We start from the raw sequence: 14,205 nt of genomic DNA on the forward strand, positions 1-14,205 counted from the left end.
TACTATTTTAAATATGTATAAAATATGACCCTACTTAGATTGTATTTCTAAAAATGACAACCATATATCTTCAAAAGCCTAAAAACATATTAGGGAGACTATGGGAAAGACTGTATAGTATTGAGGAATAAAGATTGGTTTGAGAATTAGAACATGTAATTTCTAATAATCTTGGATGCTCTTTGGGCTATTGGGGATTATTAAATGTCTGGTTATACCGTCCTTTAAGATATTTCAGGTTAAAATTTTATGAATTAGAATTTAGGGGACTTGACTTCCATTTTTATCTGTTGTTTAGAGAAGCTCTTGCCTCTGTTAGCCATTCCCCTAGTGTGTGTAACCAGGTAGAGGTGGGATAACCTTTCTTTTCTAATTTCCATACTTGCTAGATCCTTCCACTCGTGTATAAGGATGTCATTTCTGCCTCTAACTTGTGAGGACATATAAGTCTGTATTTAGTGAGCACAAGTTAATTTTACATTCCAGGAATCTTCTACATATTCTAATGTCCTATTCCCTATTCTTTCCATTCAAAATCATTAATAGTGTGCCTGTGAAGGGTTGGGAATGTAGCTCTCTGGTAGAGCACTTGCACAGACTTGGGTTCTATCCCTGGTACCACTTAAAAAAAAAAATAAAAAGTGACTGTGTAAAATGGTATTCTCTGAGAAAGAATTGCAGATACCCATTTCTCCAAATACTCTAAAATTGCTCCCTAATGAAAGTAGCTAGGTAAGGAGGATGATTATGGAGCTATTTTACACTTGTCCCTTTTAAAATTCTACTGACAGATGTTTTGGTATGATGCAGTTGTGCCTCCTGTTAGAATATTGTTGATTGAATTTATTGAATTTATCTCTTTTACTGGGGATTGAACCCAGGTTCACTTGACTCGTGATCCTCCTGCCTCAGCTTCCCAAGATGCTGGGATTATAAATGTGTGCCATTGTACCAGATTTTGGTGCATTTCTTTTTTTCTTTCAGTACTGGGGTCTTGTATATGCTAGGCAAATACTCTCAGAACTATGTCCCCAGCCCTTTAATTACATTTCTTTATTAGCACTCTTTTTGTGTGAGGGGAGAGGTGGGGTTGAATCCAGGGGCATTTTATTTTGCCATTGAACTACATCCCCATTTCTTTTTCTTTTTTATTTTGAGACAGGGTCTCACTAAGTTGCTGAGGCCGGACTTAAAACTTGGATCATCCTGCTTTAGCCTCCTGAGTTGCTGGGATTAAGGCATGTCCCACTTCACCTGACTTTATTAGCACTCTTTTTTCTGGTCTTAGTATCAAGAATATTTGTGTTTTTCCTGTGTAGTTGATTGGTTTTATCTCAAAAATACCATGAACTGTGAAAATAGTCTGGCTTTTTATTAAGGTTGGCTACTTGGGGGCCTAGAGCCAAATTTGTGATTTTTTTTTTTTTTTTTTATTGGCCTTGTTTCAGGTTCTATTTCATATTCTTTTCCTTGTTTTGATTTTGCTTTCTAATTTACTTTGAATGTCTCTTATTTGTGTATTTTTGATAAAAACATTTCTGAAATAAGACATAATGTTATAATAATGCTACCAGGATTAGTTTACTTCCCTCATTTTCCACATCTATAAAGTGGGAGAATTATAAATAATAGCATGTAACTGCAATACATATTATTATAGCTTATTTATAGTTTTATATAATTTGGGGGGCATAGCTCAGTGATAGAGCACTTATCTGCCATGTATGAGGCCCTGGATTTGAACCCCCCCCCTCGCTCGCGCACGCTCGTGCACACGCACACATCCTCAAATACAGTACATTATGATGCCAAATGTTTATCAGGATTTCATGTGACTTCTTTTTGTAAATGAGATAACTGAGGCTTTTAGTTGTGTTGTTCTAGTCACAGCTAGTAATTGGTAAATGATAGACTTTAACTCAGCTCCGATATTCTGATTACAAATTCTCTCCCTCCCTCCCTTCTTTCCTTCCTTCCTTCTTCCTTTCTTTCTTCGTACTGGGAATTGAAACCAGGGGTGCATTACCACTTAGGCACTTCCTCAGTTTATCTTTTTATATAGAGACAGGGAAGTCTCACGAAGTTGCTAAGGCGGACCTAGAACTTGCAATCATATTGCCTAAGCCTCTGACTAGCTGGGATTACAAATGTGCACCTCCTCACCTGGCTATATTTTATTTTTTCTGGCTCTTTTTGAGATCTTTAACGTTTTTTAATTCGTAGGCAATATAGAAGACATATTTATTTATAATAAAACTTTGACCAAAAAAAAAGACCAGAATAACTAGTCTTTAATTGGTGATAATATTTAAACAAAAATCAAGATTTTTTTGAACCTAGGATAACTGTGATAATAACCTGTTAATAAGGTTATATAACCTGTTAATAAGCGGAAATTTTACAGATACAGATATAAAATTAATATAGGGTGATTGGGATCCTTAGGAGTTTGAGTGTGAGGAGTCTTAAGTTATTTCAATAACAACAGGAATTATAAAATCCAAGGTAGTCTTACACTAATTGTACCTAACTTGACACATTAATATAAGTCAGTTTTGGCTCCATTTAAAATAAACATTTACAAATTCAAGGCTGGCAAATTTGGATAAAAGTGATAAGATGGTCATATCCCTTAAAGTGGTTCCTCATTGTAGGGAGGAATGAGTAACAGTGGATAGTCAATTTTTTTTTTTTTTTTTTAACTTCAAAGAATAAAGCTCGGACTAATAGAAGAACATGACAGAGAGAGAGAGAGAGATTAATATGGGATGAGTTTTCAGACAGTTACAGTGTTCCCAAAATGAATAGATATTAGCTTGAGAGACAGTGACTATCTCCACCGTCAGGATTTCAGCTTCATCTGTAAGGAGTGTTAGAAGATTCCTAGATTGAATGTGAAGCTCAATTAGGTAATCTCTAAAATTTTTTTCATTTTATAATTCTGTTTCCTCTTAGGAACACGAGGAGAAAGTGTTTCCCAGTTTTCCTTGCCCATATAACAGTTTTAAATGTTATCATGTAAAGAGAAAGAACCAGCTGGCACTCATGAGATACTACTTTTGGATTGAAGGAGTGAGCCAAAAAATGGTTCCTTAGATAATAATTTGCCTCATTAAATGGTCATGTTTATGTGCCTTTTTTTCCCCTTTACAGAACAAAAAAAGGAAAATATGTGTAAAATTTAAGAAAAATTTCATAACATATGAACCAGTTACTCAGTAGTTGGTAAATACTTCAGTTGTCTACGCTGAAAGTCATATATTGCTGCATAAATTCTTCTTGGTATTCCTTGGATATAGCATTCAATTACTAAAAGGCAGGTCTTCATATAGTAAAGAACTACATGGTTAGTTCTTATGTATTTTTAAAAGTTTCAAGAGAGAAATTCATATTTTCTTAAAGCATTTTGGCGACTTTACAGGTTGAGTATCCCTTATCCCAAATGCTTGGGGTCAGCAGTGTTTTGGATTTTTGAATTTTTTTTCCCCAGAGTTTGAACTACTTATATGTACATAATGAGATATTTGGGAATAGGTCCCAAGTCTAAACAGAAGGTTCATTTTATGTTTCATATACACATTTCCTGAAGGTAATTTTATACAATATTTTTAGCGTGCTTGTGTTTTGACTGCACCCTGCCACATGAAATAAGGTGTGGAATTTTCCACTTATGGCAGTATGTCAGTGCTTAGAAAGTTTCAGATTTGGGGTGTTTTGGATTTTTGGATTAGGGATACTTAAACTTTCTACAATTTGGGAAGTAATGTCTAAGATGTTTGCTAAGTGCTATAACTTTTTTCATGTACCTGGAAACTTTGCATATGGCTAACTCAAGATTTTCAGCATTGATAGTTTACGCTCTTAACTTTTACAAATTATTCCCTGGGAATAATAGTTTTTCACTTATTAATATGTAATAGGACTTCTTATTTTCTTGTTACTTTTCTTTGTGTGTGTGTGTGGGGTGGTTACTGGGGATTGAACTAAGAAGTACTCAGCCCCTGAGCTATATCCCCAGCCCTATTTTGTATTTTATTTAGAGACAGGGTCTCACTCAGTTACTTAGTGCCTCATTTTTGCTGTGGCTGGCTTTGAACTCATTATCCTCCTGTCTCAGCCTCCTGAGCCGTTGGGATTACGAGCATGTGCCACCATGCCTGGCACTTTTTTGTTTTTTTATTTGTGAAAGCCAACTTCTGTGCTCTTACATCTCTGGTACAGTAAGTGGGGTTGAAAACATTGGAAGTGTGCTTTTTCTACCAAAGCATATGATGTTTTTATATGTTTTAAATACATAATGGAATCTTGAGGAGTTAAAGATGTCTTTTTAATTTTATTTTTTCATTGATTCTAATTAGGTAAATATGACAGCAGAGTGCATTGATTCAATGTATACAATTGCAGCACAACTTTTCTTTTGTTGTATACTATGTAGATGTAGCATCACCATGCAGTCACACATGTACCTATGGTATTAAGATCATTCCACCATGTAGCAGTAAGTCAGGAAATGGCCTGCATGTTGAAGTGTCTTCTGTTTTTAACTGTAATATGACATCGGGGAAATTAAAATGAGGACATATAACAATCATTAGAACAGAGAAAGCTATAATAACTGCTTACTTTTATATTTAATTATAGAAGTTAACACTTTATTTGTGTTTCACAGCAAGAGTTCAAACAGACCCTCCCTCAGTACCGATATGTGACCTGTATCCTAATGGTGTATTTCCCAAAGGACAAGAGTGTGAATACCCACCCACTCAAGATGGGTAAGGATCATGAAACAACTTCTAGTTTGATTTTTATCTAAACTTTGAACTACTACTTTATTATTAAAAGCTTATGAATTTGTATATAGTAGAAGCCCTCTTATCTAAAATGATTGGGACCTCTTGCAGGTTGATTAATCAAAAAAAAGTGGGACTCTCCCCCCAAATAAATCTTTTTAGATAAAGGATAATTTAAATTTGTTTTTCACTTCTCAGTATTTTGGCATGGACTTGCATTGGATTTCACTTTTTTCCTTCATAAACTATTCATAATGCATTACCTTTGATGTCTATGTTGGATTTCTCTGGAGAGGAGTAAGAAAGAACCAAGTGAGCTGTATCTTTACATTTTTCCCCCCCAAAATATTTAAATTTAATCTTTTTTTTTTTTTTTTTTTTTTTTGAGAATTTTTTAATGTTTATTTTTTAGTTTTCAGCGGACACAACATCTTTGTTTGTATGTGGTGCTGAGGATCGGACCCGGGCCGCACGCATGCCAGGCGAGTGCGCTACCGCTTGAGCCACATCCCCAGCCCCCTAAATTTAATCTTATGTAGAGTTAATTTGACAAAAGTGTTTTTATTTTGTTTGGTTTTGGTGCTGGGGATTGAACCTGGGGGCCTCTACCATTGAGCCACACCCCCAACCATATATATATTTTATTTAGATTTTTTTTTTTTTTTCCCTTCCTGGAATTGAACCCAGGAGCACATTACCACTAAGCTATGTCTCTAGTCCTTTTTAGTTTTCATTTTGAGATAAGGTCTTGCTAAATTGCTTAGGGCCTTGTTTTATTGCTGAGGCTGGCCTCAAACTTGTGATACTCCTATCTCAGCTTCACAATTCACTGAGATTATAGGTCTGAGCCACTGTGCCCCATTTGACAGAAGTATTTTTTGATGGTTTATCTTTATAGGAGACTTTCAGAGTAGTCATTTTAGTTTTCATAGAAACAGTTATTTTTATGTAGTGTATTATTGAATTATATAATTACAGTAACAAGTACAGATGACTTACACAGGTTTGGGAACAAACTCTCCCAATTCTTAGAAAATTGTTTTGTAAGGATACTTTCATCTGGTCAGCAGATGCTCATAGTGGTATTATGTAGACAGCATGGAAATTGGGACCAAACTACCTGTATTTAAGTCCTAGTCCTAACAACCAGATTTGTGACTGGGGCAAGTAATTTATTGTGTCTGCTTTCATTTCCTCTTCTATATAATGCACACTTTGAAGATTGCTGTGAGGAACGATAACATATGTAATGCACTTAAACAAGTAACCAGATGCATTGTGAGCATTAAGTAAATTAGCTGCTATTATTACTTCCAGCATAGTAATCTGTCAGCCACAAATATTCAGAATATCATGGTCATTTCAATCTGTTTTACAGAGGTAATCAAGAGCATTGAGTAAGCTGGGCATGGTGGCTCATGCCTATAATCCCAGTGGATCGGGAGGCTGAGGCAGGAGATCGTGAGTTCAAAGCCAGTCTCAGCAACTTAGCCAGGCCCTAAGTAATTTAGTGAAACCCTGTCTCTAAACAATATATATGTCTCTAAACAGTATATGTGTGTGTGTATCTATAAATATATTTAGAATGGGCTGGGGATGTGGCTCAATAGTTAAGTGCCCCTGGGTTTAGTCCCTGGTATTAAAAAAAAGCAATGAGTGATTCAGTGGTTGCATTAGTTGGTTAAGAAAGCTTCTACTGTAGTTTTCTTTTCTTTCTTTTTTTGTATATAAAGACATCCTATTTTCCTTTAAACATAAAACATGATGTTAATTTCACTTCCTTTATTCCCAAATGTGAATATTATTAGGCATTAAATCTGTAAAATTGAGGATTTTATAGCACAGGCATCTTTTCTTTGAATGTGAATTCACCATTTGCTATCCCTGTCTTAAAAGATGTACTTTTTATAAAAAAAATATTGTTTTAGTTGTTGATAGACCTTTGTTTTATTCATTTATTTATATGTGGTGCTGAGAATTGAGCCCAGTGCCTCACACGTCAGGCAAGTGCTGTACTACTGAGCCACAGCCCCAGCTCAAAAGTACTTTTTAAATGTCATAGATACAAGCAATTATACATTAATCACATAAATTCTCATAGTACATATGTGGTCACATACATTTTTAAATTTATTTATTTATTTATTTTGCATATTCCCTCTTCTTTCCCTTCCTTCTAGACTCATGTTAACCACCTAGCAGGTAGCTTTTCATATTTTTCTTAGCCCAGATATGTATACATCTGTGTCTTTTTTATATAAGGGAGAATATTTTGTCACTGCTTTATAAAAATGGAATCATAGGCACACTTCCTTTGCTTTTCTTTTTTTTTTTAAATTTTAATATTTATTTATTGGCGGACACACATCTTTGTTTGTATGTGGTGCTGAGGATCGAACCTGGGCCGCACGCATGCCAGGCAAGTGCGCTACCGCTTGAGCCACATCCCCAGCCCCTCCTTTGCTTTTCTTATTCAGTGCTACTTCTTGAAAGTCTCTCCAAGTAATTAGAATAGTTCTATTTTTTTTTTTTTAAAGAGAGAATGAGAGAGAGAATTTTTTTAATATTTATTTTTTAGTTTTTGGCGGACATAACATCTTTGTATGTGGTGCTGAGGATCGAACCCGGGTCGCACGCATGCGAGGCGAGCATGCTACCGCTTGAGCCACATCCCCAGCCCCTCTATTATTATTTTTGAATACTTCATAATATTCAGTGGTGTGAATGTATTATTTTATTCCACCAATCTGTAATTGATGGGCATTCTCTTTGTCTCTAATATATTTTGCCACTATAAATCATTCAGCAGTTAATTCTGTCTAGGTAGGTATATGTGTATTAAGTAAAAATAATTTTCAAAGAGTCAGATTATTTGTTGTTACATCTGGATTTTTTGTGTACTCATTTTCTTTCAAATGGATAGCTGGTTTATTGGTAAATAATTCATGCTACCAAATTAAATGACCATCTTTGTCATATCATATATTCTTATATATAATGGAATCAATTTCTGAATTGTTTGTTCTGCTTCACTGATCTATTTGTCTATTCTTATGCTATTTTAATATGATATTGAAACTTTAAAATAGGTCATAAACTTTGTAATATAATAAGTTGATAAGACAAATTATTCTCCCCAGTCACACACATACATACTGAAATGTCATTGTGAGAATTCTCATTAGAATCACATTGTTATTAGTTTCTGAAATTTGGCAGTTTTATTGCTGTTTTATCCATTGTCCTGGTATGCTGTTTTTCACTTATTCAGTTTTTTTTTTTTCAGATTAATTTTATCTGTTTCTTGTTAAATTTGCTCTTAAATGTTTTATGGTTTTTGTTGCTGATATGAATGAATTTTTTATGTGTTTTTTTAAAGTATTTTTTTTTTTAGGGGGCTGGGGATGTGGCTCATATGGTAGCGCGCTCGCCTGGCATGCGTGCGGCCCGGGTTCGATCCTCAGCACCACATACAAAGAAAGATGTTGTGTCTGCCGAGAACTAAAAAATAAATATTAAAATTCTCTCTCTCTCTCTCTCTCTCTTTCTCTCTAAAAAATTTAAAAATTAAAAAATAAAGTGTTTTTTTTAGTTGTAGATGGACACACTAGCTTCATTTTATTTATTTTTATGTAGTCCTAGGGATTAAACCCAGTGCCTGACGCATGCTAGACAAGTGTTCTACCACTGAACCACAGCCCCAATGAAATGTTTTTATTCCATTTCTATCTGCTTATTGTTAGGAGAAGAAAGTCATTGGTTTCCTATGTTTGTTAACATAGTGTTAATAATTTAATGTGAGTCTTGTGGAATACTTGAAGTAACTTGAGAAAAATACTGTCTTTTTTTTTTTTTTTTTGTAGTGGGAATTGAACTCAGGGGCACTCAACCACTGAGCCACATCCCCAGCCCTATTTTGTATTTTATTTAGAGACAGGGTCTCACTGAGTTGCTTAGCACTTCCCTTTTGCTGAGGCTGGCTTTGAACTCCTCCTGCCTCAGCCTCCCAAACCTCTGGGATTACAGGCAAGCACTGTGGTACCTGGTTTGAGATTTTTTAAAAAAAATCTCAAAAACTACCTTTTCTTGCTGTTAGCTTCTATTGCAAATTAAATATAGGTAGAAAGAATTCTGGTTTAATGGAGGAAGCTGTTAATTATATGTTGAAATACTTTTCAAGGTAACAGTTTTCCTAAATATTGCAATGTTGTGTATTGTCCTGTAGAAATACAAATGGTTATTTGTATGGCTGTTTGCTCTTTTCTTTTATCATAGAAGTAGTTTTTAATCGTTTGCAAATAAATTAGGTTCTTTGTAGATTCAATGTAGGAAAAGAGAGTGACTCCATGATATTTTTGTCCTTCATTTGGGCCTTAAATTATAACAAGAGGTCCTTATAGTTGATTTCTCTATGATTGCTGATAATTTTTAATTTAAACTCAAGACTTCAAACAAGAGTTTCTTTAATCCAGTTTCTGATTGGTAGTTCTTTGCCACTGATGGAGATCATTCTATAACCTTTGTGGTGTTTGTTTTGGTGCTAGGGATCAAATCAAAAGCTTCATCTCCATGACATTCCATAATCTTGAAGAATCCACTCCTTCTATGAGTGTAGGATACTCATGAGATTTCCTGAGTTTAGTATTGGGGGTCTTTATTACAGCATATTCTGATTCTAAAATTTAGAATAGTGTTTTTGAAATGTAATTATACTCACGTTTTAGCCTTTAAGAACCAAGTGTTGGATGGGGGCCAAGAGTTTGAATTAATAATAACTAATTCATTTTCACAACCTAGATTCGTGATTTCCATTAACTTCCTGTGGACATGCTTTTCATTGATGTTTTTTACTTTTTGAGGCAAGTGGTGCTTAAACTTGACTACCAGCTACTGCTGTGGTATATGTGATAGAATTATGGCGATGTAAGAGATGAAGAATTATGCTGTGTCTTTTTAAAAAATTGATTAACTATTACCTTCATGCCTGCCTGAAAATGATTTGTACTTAGAATATCCAGATCCTTAGTTCTGTTCCAGCTTGGAGTAAGCAACTACTGTATTGTAGCATATTGAGCCACTTCTTGAGAGTATTCTTTTTAAAGGAAGGATCTTATCCTATTACTTTCTAGTCTGATGCTTTTACCATATATAGATAGGATGGTCCATTGTATATTTTGAATAAAAATTACTTAAATTTTCACTATTTCTGTAAAAGTAATTCATATACGTTTAAATACTTATGGGGTTAAAACTGACTTTATATTGATGGTACCATACTATTTTGATTATCTGATAATATCAGTAAACAGATCTCAAATACATTTCCAAACAGAAAACAAGCCAAAGAAGTCTGTGTGGTGCTCTGCCAAATAGGACATCTCCTTTGGGCCTTTGCAAATTAGAGGTGCTAGATATTGGCACACAAGTAGCAAAAACAGTAGGAAATGATTGTGGTAAACTTGATAGTAACACATAGAAGAGGTCAGGAAGCATTTTAGAGCATTAACTTAGAGGCCTGTAATATAGAGCAGACTGGGGTATATTTTTTCTATAAAGGAACATGTATTAAATATTAGGTCTTGAGTGTTACTCATCTCTGTTGCATGGAAGAAGCTATCCACAGTACATAAATGTACAAAACAGATACCAGGTTGGATTTAACTGAAAGTTAACTGAAGTTGGCTGAGCCACTGGCTTAAGAGGCAAATAAGGGTAATTTCTTGAAGTAGCCTCCTTTGTACTCTAGTAATCAATGAGTTGTGAGCTATATACACAATATTACTGAAGAATGTGTGGAGCTTAGACAGGTGCAGTGGTGAATGCCTGTAATCCCAGCAACTCAGGAGGCTAGGACGGGAGGTTTGCAAGTTCAAGGCCAGCCTGGGCAATTTAGCAAGACCCTGTCTCAAAATTTAAAAGAAAAAAAATTACCACTGAGCCACATTCCCAGCCCTTTTTAATTTTCTTTCTTTCTAGTCTGATGTGGAATGTGGCTCAGTGGTAGAGTGCCCAGCACAGACCCTGCCCACCCACCCCCAAATTATGAGGATGTTCTAAAAGATTTTTAAAAGATTTTTCATTCTAAAACAGTTACTATTTTTTAAAAATTCTGCTTAGAGGGAGTCAATGGCTTTCATTCCTAGATATTAAATATAAAAATTTGTTAACCCTGGCAGTTTAAAAATGTGTGAGCCATTCCTTGAAGAGAAACATTACCTCCGGTATCTTATACAATCAGAAAAATCCTATACAAGCACATAGTATAATGTGTTTTGAGGATAGTGTAAACATATTTCCAATTCAGGTCTTTGGATTAATAGTTAGCTCTTGCTGTCATTGGGTTCTGTGCCTGTAGATTCATCCAACTACCAATCAAAAATATTTTTTAAAAAATATATCTGGGGTCAGAGATGCGACCTAGTAGTAGAGCGCTTGCTTACCATGTGAGAGGCCCTGGGTTTGATCCCTAGCACTGCAAAAAGAAAGAAAGAAAAAATATGGTGAACACGTACAATGTACAGACTTTTATTATTGTTCCCTAAATGACATAGTATAACACTTACATAGCATTTACATTTTATTAGGAATTTTAAATAATCTATAGATGACTTAAAGTGTTCAGGAGAATGCCCATTGGTTGTATGTATATACTACACTACATCATTTTATATAAGGAGTTTGAGCATTCATGGATCTTGGTATCCTCAAGGCATTGGATTTGTTCTGGAACCAGTTCCCCAAATATGCAGGACAGTTTTACTTCTCTCTTGGCTAATTTTTGTTGTACTCTTTTGAAATCTGTAAGTATATATCGCCTCAAGTGGAAGTATGACCTTTTCTCTCCTACCTGCTTGGTTTCTAGGACTCTTATGTCTTTTCTGGTTTTCTCCTTTTTTTGTTATTTTATGTTGCCAGTATATTAGTCTGACTATGAATGAAATCACTTGAGGTGTTTTTTTCCCCTTAAGAATCTTAAAAAAAATGTTTAACTTGATTTGGTTTGATTACAGGTATGTGGTTTTGGTATTTCAGAAAGTTTGTTGACATACAGAAATTGAATGCATAATATCCTTTATCTAAAGTATCTTGTATTATTATCTCTCTTAGCTTTTATGTTTGTTCTGCTGATTTTTTTAAATGACTCATAGTATGCTATGCCTATTCTAAAGGCGAACAGCTGCTTGGAGAACTACAAGTGAAGAAAAGAAAGCATTAGATCAAGCTAGTGAAGAGATTTGGAATGATTTTCGAGAAGCTGCAGAAGCACATCGACAAGTTAGAAAATATGTTATGAGCTGGATCAAGCCTGGGATGACAATGATAGAAATCTGGTAAAAGGAATACGTTTTTGTAAGAATATGACAAAAAAAATTTTATTTAAATACTAACTCTGCAGTTATAATGTTTGGCTTTCTTTAACTGTTTGCTCATAAAACTATTTTTAAATAAAGATTCTATAAATATCTACTAAGTTCTTGTATCACTATAATGAGGAAACCAAAAGAGGAGCACACTTGTTTTGTACCGTGGTCTCTTTTTGCATGTGTATATTCAGGTGCACATGTATTCATTACTAATTTTTATATTCTGTGTAGTAATCTTTTGTGATTTAATAATTCATAATAAAATAAAAATTCTTAGACACAAAGCATAATTATAGTGCAGTGAAGAAACCAATAAAATTATTTCCCTAATTTTTCACCTTGAGAAATTATTAGTATAAAAGACAGTTCTTTGATTTAGATAATTTAAAAAATATACATCATGAAAAAATAAAATCAACATTTAAACTTATCAGAAACTTATCTCCTAGTAAATAAAATTGGATTGTTTTCTCCAGATATGAAATTTCTTTGTCTTTTATAGATGAGCTATTTTTATATTGTAGTAGAAATTTTTACTTATTTATATCCAGAAAATACTGAGATTGTTCCCAAAAAGTAATGTAAGAGTTTTAGTAAACATTCTGACCTTACTGATCTATAAGGTATATAAAGGTAAGAATCTAAAAGTAAACAAATTTTATTTTCTTTTTGTTTAGTGAAAAGTTGGAAGACTGTTCACGAAAGCTAATAAAAGAGAATGGACTAAATGCAGGCCTGGCCTTTCCTACTGGGTGTTCTCTTAATAATTGTGCTGCCCATTATACTCCCAATGCTGGTGACACAACAGTATTGCAGTATGATGACATCTGTAAGATAGACTTTGGAACACATATAAGTGGTGAGTTCATGGATAAAATTCCTATCTTTTACTCCACCCCCTCGGGAAAAAAACCAGCCACTCCAGATTTATAGTGTTAGATGGAACTATAAATACTAAACTTCCAAATTCTGTTCTTGTCTCCTTTTCAGTAGAGATGTGTTGAGGGAGATTTTTTCTTTTCCTTTAAAGCATCCTACTGAAAATGAAGTCTGTTGGGTAATCAAGGTTTATTTTCTTTGTATTGAAGCATGGAAAGTATCCTGTGTTTCTTTAGTCAGGTCCTTGTTATATACATTATCTATTCAAATAGTAGAGCCTTTAATTTTGTCAGCTTTGGGGTATTTGTTTACTTTTGTAAACTCTCCCCAGAACCCCAAGTTCCTTATTTCTTACTTAACAAGGAACTTACCTAAGGTTTACTGAATTGGATAGGTAGGATCCAGTGGTTCTGTCGGTTTGGTTTATTCATTTTTTTTGCCCTACATTGTTCTGTATTTCATTGTCTTTTCTTTTTTCTTGCTTTATTTTTATTTCTGTTTGTTCACATAGCTGTCTGAGAGAGTAGTGAATTAATATTACAGTCTAACAGATGAACTCAGGAATTGCACATTTCAGTCTGAAATCTTTTTGTACTTCCTTCCCCCACCCCCTTTGGTTATGAATGATCTCTGGAAACTTAGAATGCTGCCTTTCTTGAGCCCATCATTATGTTTTCCTTTTAACTATGGAGGTTGGTAGATTAAATGCTATAAATTAAATAAATTGAGTAACTGAAAATAAACTTATAGATGAATTGTTGTTCTTTCAGGTAGGATTATTGACTGTGCTTTTACTGTCACTTTTAATCCCAAATACGATGCATTATTAAAAGCTGTAAAAGATGCCACTAATACTGGAATAAAGGTATGTGAACTGTAAGCACCGTTTCATAGAACATGTTTTAAGCATTTTATACTCTGTTTTACAGTCTGTGGGTAGTTAAGGTGAATTACTTATTTCAGTGCCTCTAGAGTCTAAAGTGTGTAATAAGTATACCAAAGGCTTTTTTAAAATTCAGCTTTTCTAGTATTTATTAAAACTTAGAGTTTGAATCTATTTTTGCTTGTCAAGTTGGCTGTTTTTTTTTTTTTTTTTTTTGTAAATATGCTTTATTTTTTGAGCAGTTTTAGAGTCACAACAAAATTAAGCAGATAGTATAGAGATTTTTCAT

General features: G+C 34.2%; 1 protein-coding gene across 2 annotated transcripts in view; it reads left to right on the forward strand.

The window, feature by feature from the left end:
- Metap2 (methionyl aminopeptidase 2) overlaps positions 1-14,205 on the forward strand; it is a 38,612-nt gene that overhangs the window by 9,444 nt on the left and 14,963 nt on the right. For both annotated transcript variants that reach the window (XM_076854966.1, XM_076854967.1), the window contains exons 4-7: positions 4,670-4,772; positions 11,960-12,121; positions 12,832-13,013; positions 13,804-13,898. In XM_076854966.1, the coding sequence (XP_076711081.1) occupies positions 4,670-4,772; positions 11,960-12,121; positions 12,832-13,013; positions 13,804-13,898 (542 nt within the window). The remainder of the gene's footprint in view (positions 1-4,669; positions 4,773-11,959; positions 12,122-12,831; positions 13,014-13,803; positions 13,899-14,205) is intronic.

The sequence above is a fragment of the Callospermophilus lateralis genome, chromosome 4 (genome assembly GCF_048772815.1).
Source record: "Callospermophilus lateralis isolate mCalLat2 chromosome 4, mCalLat2.hap1, whole genome shotgun sequence".
In the NCBI taxonomy this organism is placed as follows: domain Eukaryota; kingdom Metazoa; phylum Chordata; class Mammalia; order Rodentia; family Sciuridae; genus Callospermophilus; species Callospermophilus lateralis.